The sequence below is a fragment of the Carcharhinus amblyrhynchos genome, chromosome 11 (genome assembly GCF_965287045.1).
Source record: "Carcharhinus amblyrhynchos chromosome 11, sCarAmb.v2.hapA, whole genome shotgun sequence".
Classification (NCBI taxonomy): domain Eukaryota; kingdom Metazoa; phylum Chordata; class Chondrichthyes; order Carcharhiniformes; family Carcharhinidae; genus Carcharhinus; species Carcharhinus amblyrhynchos.
This window is the reverse complement of record NC_137334.1, coordinates 60,806,772-60,820,888: the sequence shown is the minus strand read 5'-3', so window position 1 is coordinate 60,820,888 and position 14,117 is coordinate 60,806,772. Positions and strand designations below refer to the sequence as shown.

Below are 14,117 nucleotides of genomic sequence, written 5' to 3'. Positions count from 1 at the left end.
CCCTAGAAAGACGGAGACTGAGGGGAGATCTAATAGAGGTATATAAGATTATGAAGGGTATAGATAAACAGTGGTAAACTTTTTCCTAGATTGGAAACATACATTATGAGGGGCCACGGGCTTAGGGTGAGGGGGGCGAGGTATAATTCGGATGTTAGGGGGAGATTTTTCACACAGAAGGTAGTGGGGGTATGGAATGCTCTGCCAAGCAAGGTGGTGGAGGCAGGCACGCTGGAGTTGTTTAAGAGTTACTTAGGCACATGAGCGGGATGGAGATGGAGGGATATAGGAAACTGTTTTAAATAAGGTTCAGGAGCCTTGGGACATCCCTGGGAATCAATTGATTCCTACGGACCTTCCAACATATTTTCTGGCTCACTTGTTTTACTTTTAAGCTTCTGGGGATTCCCTTGAATGTTTGTATAAGGATGTGCATGGTACTGATGTTTTGCTCTTTTAATCCACAGGTGCCTCGGTCTGCCTTGTTGTCCAACAAAGGGCATACACGCGATGGGTTGTACGAGGGCTACTCTTGGATGTTTCGAGAGTAACCTAGTACTTTACATCGTTATTGTATGCTTAAACTGGACCAGATGCTGGGCAACACGACAGCTCAGTGACTATCACTGTTTGCTGTGCAGATACATGGATTTGGGCCAGTGTCTGCGGGAGTTTGCGCATTCTCCCCGTGCTTGCGTGGGTTTTCTCTGGGTGCTCCGGCTTCCTCCCACACCCCAAAGATATGCTCTTAGGCTGATTGGTGTAACAAATTGTCCCTAAATTAATCTTCCCTCAATGTGGAATACCATAAGCATAGAAGGGTCATGGGTGGAGAGGGAACTCATAATGTTAAAATGGCAGTGCAGGCTCGTTGGGCCGAAGGGCCTGTTGCCCGTGCTGTGTTGTTCTTTGTTCTTTGACTTGAGTCTTGTTGGATAGGCTTTGGTGAGTCAGGAGGTGAGTTACTCACTGCAGTATTCCTAGTCTCTGACCTGCTTTTGCAGCCACTGTTTTTATGTGATGAGTCCAGTTGAGTTTCTGGTCAATGGTAACCCCAAGGACAGTTGGGGTTTCTGTGACAGTAACACCATTGAATGATGGTCATTGCCTGGCATTTGTATGGCACCAATGTTACTTGCCACTTGTCAGCCCAAGCCTGGATATTGTCCAGATCTTGTTGCATTTGAACATAAACTGCTTCAGTATTGGAGGAGTCACGAGTGGTATGAACATTGTGCAATCATTGGCAAACTTCCCACCTTCTGAATATATGACAGAGGGAAGGTCATTGATGAGGCAGCTGAAGATTGTTGGGCCTAGGACACTACTGCAGAGATATCATGGAGCTGAGATGACTGACCCTCCACTGCCATACTCGGTTGAATGTGGCCTTGATATCAAGGGCTGTTACTCTCACCTCACCTCTGGAATTCAGCTCTTTCGTCCATCCATGTTTGAACCAAGGTTGTAATGAGGTCAGGAGCTGAGTGACCCTGGTGAACCCAAACTGGGCATCACTGAGCAGGTTAGTGCTGAGCAGGTGCTGCTTGATAACACTGTTGATGACTCCTTCCATCACTTTACTGATGATCGAGAATAGACTGGGCAGTAATTGGCCAGATTGCTTTTTGCGTACAGACATACCTGGGCAATTTTTCACATTGTTGAATAGATGCCAGTGTTGTAACTGTATTGGAAGAGCTTGGCTCGGGGACAGGCAAGTTCTGGAGCAGAAGTCTTCAATACTACTGCCAAAATGTTATCAGGACCCACTGCCTGTGCAGTATCCAGTACTTCCGACCATTTTTTGATAGACTGCCATCTGAGATGCTGGGGACCACTGGAGGAGGCCAAGACAGATCATCTACTAAGCACTTTTGGCTGAAGATTGCTGCGAATGCTTCAGCCTTTTCTTTTGCACTGATGTGCTGGGCTCCTCCATCATTGAGGACTGGGATATTTGTGGAGCCTCTTCCTCCAGTGAATTGTTTAATTGTCCACTCCATGATTGGATGTGGAAGAACTGCAGAGCTTAGATCTGCTCTGTTGGATGTGGTATCGCTTAGCTCTGTCTATCACTTGCTGTTTTTGCTGTTTGGGTTGTAAGTAGTCCTGTTTGGTAACTTCACCAGTTTGACACCTCATTCTTAGGTAGCCCTGGTGCTGCTTCTGGCATGCCCGCCTTCACTTTTCATTGAATCAGGATTGATCCCCTGACTTTATGGTAATGGACTAAAACATAAAAGATCTTGAGTGTTTTTGACTGGATAGATGTAGAACTAAGGGATCATCCATTTAAAATAGAGGTTAGGTGTGATGATACTATGCTTTTAAGAAAAGTTTTTGTATCATGTTTCTTGGTATGTTTAAAATTAGTTCTGGTTTACCTGGTGTCAATCTGTCTGCAAACTAGGCAGCTCCACTCTGAGACTGCAGGAGAATAATTGATCCTAGATAATGGGGCATTTGTTTTAACCTCAACAAATGCAGTTTTATTTATTTTTGGGTCTTCCCCTGGGGCTTTAGAGTAGGATTTAATTAAGTTGATTGACAAGAGAGAATCATGTGAATAGGTGGAGTTAAGCTTACCGGGAAAAGCAGGCAGTTTCTGCTTGGGTCTGAGAGGAGCAAGAGGTGTTTTTCCCTCTTTCCTTCTCTGGAGGCTGCTGTTTGAGTGTTGGAAGACAGGTGTCTCTCTGTATCTCACCCAGGGGTGTTCAAAGGCTCGAAGATCGTTAACAAGTAAAAAAGCATAAGAACATAAGAACATAAGAAATAGGAGCAGGAGTAGGCCATCTAGCCCTTCGAGCCTGCCCCGCCATTCAATAAGATCATGGCTGATCTGTCGCTGCTCAGTTCCACTTTCCCGCCCTCTCCCCGTAACCCTTAATCCCCTCTCTTATCAAAAACCCATCAACCCGCGTCTTAAAAATATTTAGCGAGGCAGCCTCCACCACTTCAACGGGCAGAGAATTCCAGAGATTCACCACCCTTTGAGTGAAGAAGTTCCTCCTCAACTCCGTTCTAAACCGCCCCCCTTTTATCTTGAGGCTGTGCCCCCTAGTCCTACTGTCTTTTTTGAGCGGGAAGAGTCTTTCCACCTCTATCCTATCCATCCCATTCATCATCTTATACGTCTCAATGAGATCTCCCCTCATTCTTCTAAACTCTAACGAGTACAAGCCCAGTTTATTCAGCCTCTCCTCATAGCTCAACCCCCTCAACTCCGGTATCAGCCTAGTAAACCTCCTCTGCACTCCCTCCAAGGCCAAAATATCTTTGCGCAGGTGCGGCGCCCAAAACTGCACACAGTACTCCAGCTGCGGCCTCACCAATGCCCTATACAGCTGCAGCAAGACCTCCCTACTTTTATATTCAATCCCCCTCGCTATGAAGGCCAGCATCCCATTCGCCTTCCTGACCACCTGCTGCACCTGCAAGCTGGGTTTTTGCGACTCATGCACAAGGACCCCGAGGGCCCTCTGCACCGTCGCCTGCTGCAGTTTTTCGCCCCGTAAGTAATAGTCCTTCCTACCATTCTTCCTACCAAAGTGGACCACCTCACACTTGCCAACATTAAATTCCATTTGCCATTTCCTGGCCCATTCGCTCAGCCTATCTAGATCCTTCTGCAGACTCTCCACACCCTCCGCACAATTTGCCGTTCCCCCAATCTTGGTGTCATCAGCAAATTTCGACACCCTACACTCGGTTCCCTCCTCCAGATCATCTATATAAATGGTAAAAAGCTGAGGCCCCAGCACCGACCCCTGGGGCACTCCACTAGTCACCATCCACCAATCCGAATAGCACCCGTTGACCCCCACTCTCTGCCTCCTATTTGACAACCAATCCTCTATCCACGCTAACACCCTACCCCCAACTCCATGTCCCTTGACCTTCTGCAATAACCTCTTGTGAGGTACTTTGTCAAACGCCTTCTGAAAATCTAGAAAGACCACATCCACCGGCTCTCCTCTATCCACCGCCCTAGACACATCCTCATAGAACTCCAGTAAATTTGTCAGACACGACTTCCCTTTCATGAAACCGTGCTGCGTCTGCTCTATCAAGCAATTCCCTTCAAGATGCCTCGCAATTTCCTCCTTAATGACAGATTCTAACATTTTACCTACCACAGACGTTAAACTAACCGGCCTATAATTCCCCGCCTTTTGCCTGGCACCCTTCTTAAACAACGGCGTAACATTAGCCGTTTTCCAATCATCCGGCACTTCCCCGGAATCCAGCGACATCTGGAAAATAACCACCAAGGCATCCACTATAACCTCCGCCATTTCTTTCAGAACCCTCGGATGCATTCCATCCGGTCCTGGGGACTTGTCCACAATCAGCCCCTCCAGTCTGTTGAGCACTGCCTCTCTAGTAACAGTAATGTCATTAAGACCCTCCAGTCCTACCACCTTTCCATCGCTAACACCCGGCAAATTATTCACGTCCTCCTCCGTGAAGACAGCAACAAAAAAGTTATTCAATACCTTAGCCATATCCTCATCCCCTACCACTAGGTCCCCTTTCTCATCCTCTAAAGGACCAACATTCACCCTAACCAGCCTCTTCCTTTTTATATATTTATAAAAACTCTTGCTATCCTTTTTTATATTAAGCGCTAGCCCAGCTTCATAGTTTCTGCTACCCTTCTTTATCAACTTCTTTGTCAATCTTTGCTGACATTTAAACCTCTCCCAATCCTCTTCTCGCCCACTACTCTTAGCTACTCTAAATTCCTCCGCTTTCAACATGAAAGTCTGTGTTATTTGCTAACTGATTTTGAAGAGGAATATAAAGAATATTGCTTAACTTGGAACTAATAGGATAGTTCAGCAGTTAAGAATCATATCTTATCATCTTTAAGTATTTCAGCTGGTAAAAGTTAAGTTAATTCATTCATTATAATTAAATTGTATTGTTAAAGTTGGTTTCAATAAGAGCTTCCTAGTTATCAATAGAATCACACCTGGAATGAAACAGTTTATCCTTACACTATTACCAAAATAAAAAAAAAGTTTAGGTCTGGTCTAACTTCATAGAGTACCTTGGGGTTTCTGATCTGGTCCCTAACAGAGGTGAAATTCTTTCACAGAGGGTCTTGCACCTTTGGAACTCTGTCCCTGAAAAGCAGTCTGAATATTTTTAAGGCAGATGTGGATAGATTATTGGTATTCAATAGGGCGATGGGTCAGTGGGAATCAAATTTGAGATCACTGTCAGATTAGTCATGACTGTATTAAGTGGCGGAATATGTTTGAGAGTCTGAAAGACCTACTTCTTCCACTTGTTCGGATGTAACCCAGTGGCAGGAGGATCTGTCACTGCACAGGAAGTATGACATGTAAATTTCTAAATCTGTGTTGGTTGCTTGTGGTGCGCCAGGGAGATCAAAGTATCAGTCAAAGAATCTGGCCTCACTGAAAGCCACCTACTGCCCACGCTGCCAAATCCTCCCCTACAATGCCCACTCTGAGAACCCCCTCCCCCACAATCCCAAGTCTGAGAAACCCTTCCCCCACAATCCCCACTCTGAAACCCCCTCTCCCACAATCCCTGCTCTGAGAAACCCATCCCCCACAATCCCCGCTCTGAAACCCCCTCTCCCACAATCCCCACTCTGAAACCCCCTCTCCCACAATCCCCACTCTAAAACCCCCTCTCCCACAATCCCCACTCTGAGAAACCCGTCCCCCACAATCTCCGCTCTGAAACCCCCTCTCCCACAATCCCTGCTCTGAAACCCCCTCTCCCACAATCCCTGCTCTGAAACCCCCTCTCCCACAATCCCTGCTCTGAAACCCCCTCTCCCACAATCCCTGCTCTGAAACCCCCTCTCCCACAATCCCCGCTCTGAAACCCCCTCTCCCACAATCCCCACTCTGAAACCCCCTCTCCCACAATCCCCACTCTGAAACCCCCTCTCCCATAATCCCCACTCTGAAACCCCCTCTCCCATAATCCCCGCTCTGAAACCCCCTCTCCCACAATCCCCGCTCTGAAACCCCCTCTCCCACAATCCCCACTCTGAAACCCCCTCTCCCATAATCCCCACTCTGAAACCCCCTCTCCCACAATCCCCACTCTAAAACCCCCTCTCCCACAATCCCCGCTCTGAAACCCCCTCTCCCACAATCCCCACTCTGAAACCCCCTCTCCCACAATCCCCACTCTGAAACCCCCTCTCCCATAATCCCCACTCTAAAACCCCCTCTCCCACAATCCCCACTCTGAAACCCCCTCTCCCACAATCCCCACTCTGAAACCCCCTCTCCCATAATCCCCACTCTAAAACCCCCTCTCCCACAATCCCTGCTCTGAAACTCCCTCCCCCACAATCCCCACTCTGAAAAACCCCTCCCCCACAATCCCCACTCTAAAACCCCCTCTCCCACAATCCCTGCTCTGAGAAATCCCTCCCCCACAATCCCTGCTCTGAGAAACCCCTCCCCCACAATCCCCACTCTGAAACCCCCTCTCCCACAATCCCCACTCTGAAAAAACCCTCCCCCACAATCCCCACTCTGAGAAACCCCCTCTCCCACAATCCCTGCTCTGAGAAACCCCTCCCCCACAATCCCTGCTCTGAGAAACCCCTCCCCCACAATCCCCACTCTGAAACCCCCTCTCCCACAATCCCCACTCTAAAACCCCCTCTCCCACAATCCCTGCTCTGAAACCCCCTCCCCCACAATCCCCACTCTGAAAAACCCCTCCCCCACAATCCCCACTCTGAAACCCCCTCTCCCACAATCCCCACTCTGAAAAAACCCTCCCCCACAATCCCCACTCTGAGAAACCCCTTCCCCACAATCCCTGCTCTGAAAAACCCCTCCCCCACAATCCCCACTCTGAGAAACCCCTCCTCCACAATCCCCGCTCTGAAACCCCCTCTCCCACAATCCACACTCTGAAAAAACCCTCCCCCACAATCCCCGCTCTGAGAAACCCCTTCCCCACAATCCCTGCTCTGAGAAACCCCTCCCCAACAATCCCTGCTCTGAGAAACCCCTCCCCCACAATTCCCATTCTGAGAAACCCCTCCTCCACAATGCCCACTCTGAGAAACCCCTCTCTCACAATGCCCACTCTGAGAACCCCCTCCCCCACAATCCCCACTCTGAGAAACCCCCTCCGCCACAATCCCCGCTCTGAGAAACCCCTTCCCCACAATCCCTGCTCTGAGAAACCCCTCCCCAACAATCCCTGCTCTGAGAAACCCCTCCCCCACAATTCCCATTCTGAGAAACCCCTCCTCCACAATGCCCACTCTGAGAAACCCCTCTCTCACAATGCCCACTCTGAGAACCCCCTCCCCCACAATCCCCACTCTGAGAAACCCCCTCCCCCACAATCCCCGCTCTGAGAAACCCCTTCCCCACAATCCCCGCTCTGAATCCCCCTCCCCCACAATCCCCACTCTGAAAAACCCATCCAAATCTCTCAATCCCTGCTCTGAGAAACCCTTTCCCCAAAGCCCTACTCTGAGGAGTCCCCTCCCCACAATCCCCACTCTGAGAAAACCTTACGGCCTGGGTTTCTCAGAGATCTGGGCCTCTGTTGGCAGTCGTTGCAGCAGCAGTTACCATCTCCCCAGTGGCACTGCTGAGCAAATGAGCTATGAGTTTTTGATGGGCTGGCAACTCTCAGCATGCAGGACTTTCTGCTTTTGCAATCCTGATGGTGAACTTGCAATTATCATTGGTACACAATATTGGCAAAGCTTCCCGGATGAAGCAGTGAGGACCTCTTGCTGATTCTCCAGTCGGCAGCTGAGACTCCCTTCATCTATTAACCTCCCAATTCCCATTGGGTGCATTTCCCCCAATTTTCTGACTTCCCCTGTTTCAATAATGTTCAGCATTCCGAGTATAGATTGGGTCATATGCTGGCCATGTAGAGATCTGTGGTGCATATGGAGGGAGAGAGGAAAATCATGAATCTATGACCTCTGATTGCTAAGCCTCCTCACAATAGCAACAGTTTCTCCATACTTGTTTTATTTAAACCATCGCAGTCATTGAATGCCTCCACTCTGTTTCCTGTGGTGTTCCTCAGGACTCAGTACTAGGGCCCCTTCCTTTTTGTGATATATAATAATGATTTGGAAATTTGCAGACAACTCATAAATTGGCTGGGTGGTTGATATTGAGAAAGGGAGCTGTAGACTGTTGGAGGATAATCAATGGAATGGTCAGATGGGCAAAAAAATGGCAAATAGAATTCAACCTGAAGAAGTGTGAGGTGATCTATTTGAAGAGGTAAAATAAGGCCTCAATTATTCACAATTAATGGGAGAATGCTGTGAGGTATAAAGGTAGCAAAGGAACCTGGAGTGAATGTCCATGAATTCCGAAGCAGAAACTTGAGTGTTTATTATTTACAACTCAGAACAGGTTGAACCTCCTTGTGGTGCTGCTCCCCTGATACATCAGTCCCGCCATATCTGGAATCAGCCTGGTAAACCTTCGCTGCACTCCCTCAAGAGCAAAAACATCCTTCCTCAGAAAAGGAGACCAAAACTGCACACAATATTCTCAGTGTGGCCTCACCAAGGCTCTGTATAATTGCAACAACAGTAAGAAGTCTCACAACACCAGATTAAAGTCCAACAGGTTTATTTGGTAGCAAAAGCCACTAGCCACTAGCTACCAAATAAACGTGTTGGACTTTAACCTGGTATTGTGAGACATCTTAGTGTGTTTACCCCAGTCCAACACTGGCATCTCCACATCATAGTTGCAACAACACATCCCTGCTCCTGCACTTGAAACCTCTCGCAATTAAGGCCAACATACCATTTGCCCTCTTTACCGCCTGCTGCACCTGCATGCTTACCTTCAGTGACTGATGTACAAGCACTCCCAGGTCTTGCTGCACACTCCCCTCTCCCAATTTACAGCCATTCAGGTAGTAACCTGGCTTCTTGATTTGCCTCCAAAGTGAATAACCTCACATTTATCCAAATTATATTGCATCTGCCACTGATCTGACCACTCATCCATCCTGTCCAGATCATGCAGAAGGATCTCTGCATCCTCATCACACCCCCCCTTGCCCCAACGCCCCCACACCCATCTTGGTATCATCTGCAAACTTTGAGATGTTACATTTTGTTCCTTCATCCAAAGCATTAATATATATTATGAATAGCTAGGGCCCCAGCACCGATCGTGGTGGCACCCCACTAGTTACTGCCTGCTAATTTGAAAATGCCCCATTAATTCCTACTCTTTGTTTCCTCTCTGCCTACAAGTTTTCTATCCATTGCAATACAATTCCCTAATCCCATGCATTTTAATCTTGCATGATAATCTTTTATGCAGGCCTGTTTTCTGTGCCGTGCTGTTCTTTGTTCTTTTTTTGTTTGTTCTTTGACGTGATGGACTGAATGGCCTACTTCTGCTCCAACGTTTTACGATCTTATAAGTATGTTTTTGTGATCAATCTTATGGAATTATCCCTGAGCACATTCACTGATCTAGACAGCGCTACTAATAAAGCAGCCAAAAATATTCTTCATTTTCCTAAGGATATTGTGGATGATGTTTACATTTTAAGGCAAGAAAGGATGGTCTTGGATTACCCACATTAGAATCACAAATCTGTCTTGCCATTCTGAAGAAGTATGAATCATTAAAGTTAACATTCGACCCAAAATATCAGCTTACTTTTAATACTGTGGAGAAGACTTTGGTGAAAAGAGCAACCAGATTTATAAACTCAACATTATTAAATAAATTGCAGCCAATTCCCTTCAGAGTGGCTTCATTAACATGCCACCCACTCCTGGAATAATAAACCGCCAAAAGAAGGAAATATCTTTAAACAGGCGTGATTGTGAATTTAAGAAATGGGCTGCACGGAATTATCAGGGCTTTGGCACTTTGCATTTTTACAATGATAGTGTATCAAACCATTGGCTTCATTTAAATAGTTTTAAGCAGTTTTTTACTCATTAGGAGAGAAACAATGTTTCGAGTCTTTAAAAGGACACAAAAAATTGGCTCAAACTCTCTGGCCATTCACGCCCTGCCGCTGGCAGTGACGACGGCGCTCAGCCAAATCTCCGGTCACCGCAGTAGGACTAGAAAATGCCGTTGTGGAGAAGACTTAGATGAAATGCTTGCAAGCATTTTAAAACACTTTCAGTAGAACTCCTGTTCAGACATAGTGGGCAAGATTTTACAGCCTCGCTCAGGCGAGACCAGGAATTAATGCCCAAGGTCAATGAAGAGTTCCGTTGTCAGACCCTCGCCTGCTCTGATTTGGGAGGGGAGGGGGAGTTCCGGCCAGTATTTAGTCTGTCATCTCCGAGGCATTAAACACAACACTCATCTTTTCCCTATCTCTGTAAGCATCTCTAGTCCTACAGTCTCCTCCAATCTGAGCTTTTGTACTAGAATAATACCGTACCATTATTTTTGTTTAATGTAATGTGATAGAAGGCAGCTCACTTCCTGATATCAATAAGTGCTTCTTCTCACTGAGACTTTGTAAGTATGGCCGTAGAGTTGAAGTAGCTTGCAGGCACTGAGCCTTGGATCCATCAACGTCACAACCAACATGATTATTCAATCCTAAGCAAGTGCTAACCAACCCAGGACTGTCCAACCTGTGAGATTACAAAACTAAGCTGGTTGAAACACAATAAAAGTAAAGAGGAATAAATGAGAGTGCCAACATAGGAGTAGGAAACAGTTGTCTCAATGATCAGCTCTAGACTACCTTCAGGCATTGAGATCCAGGGTTAGTGTCATCCAGAATTTTTTAAAAATTCATTGGACATGGGTGTCGCTGGCAAGGCCAGAATTTATTGCCCATCCCTCATTGCCCATGAACTGAGTGGCTTGTGAGGCCATTTCAGAGGGCAGTTAAGAGTCAACCACATTTGCTGTGGATCTGGAGTCACATGTAGACCACTGGCAGATTTCATTCCCTTAATTTGTGAACGAGATAGCTTTTTTTTTACAACAGACAACAATGATTTCATGGTTATCATTAGATTTTCAATTTTAGTTTTTCAATCAAATTCAAATTTCACTGTCTACTGTGGTGAGATTTGAATCTAAGTCCTCTGAGCATAACCCTGGGTCTCAACAGCACTATGCCACCACCTCCCATAATAAACGGGGCATATAACATATTACATTCCAAGTATGGTCAATCATCTTAGTCATTCCAAAATGTCTCAAACATTTGAAGGAAAATATTGTGAATGCTGGAAAAATATCTGAGCCCAGAACTGCAATCTAGTCCACAAAGTGAGGGTACTCACAGAGGTGTCTGCCAAAGGCCCCACGTCCTCTTGAAAAAAAGATACTCAACATTTCTTTAAGCTCTCTTGGGTGTAGCATAACTAATGCTATAGAAGCACTGGAGCTGAGCTTCTGGGATTCTTGTTTCACTGTCAGTAAAGCAATTACGAACATCAAACCAGATTATGAGGATTGAGTCATTCATCAATATTACAGATATCATTTTGTGTACAGCATGTTCTTCTAAGCATTTCTCCTATGTAATTGTCTTATTGGTGTCTGTCAAGGTTCTCAGTACTTGTGGTCTTTGGTGGACTTTTCTGTCTGCAAGAGAGTAATCGGCAAGCAAAATCTTTTTACTAGTGCTTCTATTTTCATTATTACTGTTATTACTGTCCTGCTAAGTTACTGTTATTGCTAAACTTTATTATTTTATTATATAAACAAGATCCTTCTTTCAAACAACTAATTTGACTACTTTTATCGTCATCTCAAGTTGCCACAGTAAATTAAGTATTTTGAATCATGTGGTTGAAAGAGAACTATAAAAGCCAAAATTAAACTCAATGCAAAAAGAAATTTCAATACATTGAAAGTGATATGGTTCTCTACAGCAATCCTCCTCTGACATGTATACCAATCCTACCTTCATATCATTCATACATATTACCAAAATCCCAAATCAATCTTTGCTATTTTTCATTCAGATTCTAGTAACAGTTTCCCTTATTATTCTCAGACTGAACAAGTTAATTATCAAGTTCAAAAGCTTCCTACATTCCATGGCTTCAACTTTATTAAACTATGTCAGAAGCTTTATGAAAATTTAAGAATAATGAACATATTGAGCTCTCCCAGCCAATAATGAAGGGCTGAATGGTCTACTGCTATTCCTATGTTCCTAGACTTCCAAGGAAATCTGTCAAATTCTCTTTACACTCCAGTAGTGGTTCCCATGCAGTAGTTGAATCCCTTGAACCAAAAGTGGAATACTTTCTGGAATATAAATAACATATTAAAAATGCTTTCCTTTGTTTTTCCACAGGTTGGAAATGTTTCAATACCTGCTTATTGGTATGCTACTTTATGTCTTGTACTACCGCTACAGAGACAGTAAGTGCATAAAGAATGTATCTGACAAGTATGTGTACATCACCGGCTGTGACTCTGGATTTGGCAATCGCCTGGCCAAGCACCTGGATCAACAGGGATTCAACGTTCTAGCCGCCTGCTTTACCGAGAAGGGGGCTGAAGAGTTGAAAAATTGCACATCATCAAGACTCAGAACACTCCAGCTTGATGTTGCTAACTCTGAAAGCATCAAAAAAGCCGCAGAGTTTGTAAAATCAGAGGTTAAAGGAAAAGGTAAATTAAAGATTTTATTACCTCTGCCATATAGAAAATATAATTTGATTGATCACAGTATGGATTTGTAAACTAGCTTGCCAAGTAATGATAATCTCAGCAGTCTAAAAAAAGTAAAAAAAATTAATGTATCAAAGTTCTTTGAGACTTTTTAATTATGCAGTAAGTTGGTCTATAAAGAAATACCTTTCTTCAGTTTTCTAAAGTAGATTAAAAACCAAAACAGTAGTATTTTATAAATTTAAACGTGATTATAGGTAATTCAAGTATGGAAAATTAGCTTCCATTTACTTCATGCCCACCTGTAGATACATGATCCCAACGATTAATTCAGAAGCCAAATTGAACACTGCAAGGTTCTACAAACAGCAATAATATAAATGACAAGATAATGGGGGCGATTCTCCCAAAAAAGTTCTAAGTGCTGTATTGGCAGGAAAAGTGGTGTAAATCACAATTTGTTTTTTCAGTGAGAGTTCAGAATCGAATCTCCCACACTCTATGCAATGCAGAGGTCGCAATCATGAATATCATTAAAAGCTCGGGAAGGCGGGGCCTGTTCACATCAAAGCCTGACAGTTCCGGGCCTCTGCACATGCGTAGTGGCCCCAAACTGCTTTCAGTTTGCTAGCCAGCCCAGGACCCTCAGAATGTTGCCCCTCCAGCACACCACCCCCCCTCCTCACCCCCCCCCCCCCCCCCCGCCCCCGCCCGCAAACACACACACATACACATACACACGCTGTTTGATCACGGCCTCCACAAGCATTCCTGGGCCAGGCCCGGTTCCTCCCATTGTCCCGGAATGCTGCGATCTCCGGCACGACCCCCAGCAGTGGTGATTTCACCACCCCGCCCCCCCCCCCAACCCCCACCAGGCAGACACCCCCATGGGAGGCAGACCCTCCTGGCAGTCCACTTCCCCCCCCAATCACTGATCTCCCTCCAACCCCAACTGATTCCCCATGCAGAGTGGGACACCCACCTCCACCGATCACTCCTAAGCCCCGCCCATAATAGGCTCCAACCTCTTGGCACTGCCCAATGGCTGGTGGGCAGTGCCAAGTTGCCCCCTGTGCATAGGCATTTTGCCCCTTGGGCAGTGCCAGGACCACCCTCCCCCCCCCACTGCCTCACCCCCAGGGGGCCCCGACTCCCCCACTACTCCAGCTGGGTCTCCCGCTAGTTCTCCACAGGTGGAAGTTACTCTAAACACCACTGAAGTGAAATATGCCTGACGGGGTGGGAGATGTGATTGGGCCTGGAGAATTCCGTGCCGTGCCCGATAATGACATTTAAATTACATTACAAACAGATTAAAATCACTTACCTGGTCTTCCTGCCAGTTTCCAGTGTGGTCTCGACTGCACCTGCTCTCTGGCGGTGAGAGACAAGCATATGTCGGGAATGTATGCACGAATCCTGCAAAACGGCCGACACGCGCATCTCCCAGCCTGACGTGCTAAAAATTAACACGTTGCGATG

The 14,117-nt window shown here is 46.0% G+C and overlaps 1 protein-coding gene across 1 annotated transcript in view; it reads left to right on the top strand.

The window, feature by feature from the left end:
* Positions 1-14,117, top strand: part of LOC145350178 (retinol dehydrogenase 7-like) — a 37,358-nt gene that overhangs the window by 6,227 nt on the left and 17,014 nt on the right. Inside the window, exon 2 of the mRNA XM_080199221.1 lies at positions 12,313-12,632. Coding sequence (XP_080055347.1) covers positions 12,320-12,632 — 313 coding nt within the window. The 5' untranslated portion in view covers positions 12,313-12,319. The remainder of the gene's footprint in view (positions 1-12,312; positions 12,633-14,117) is intronic.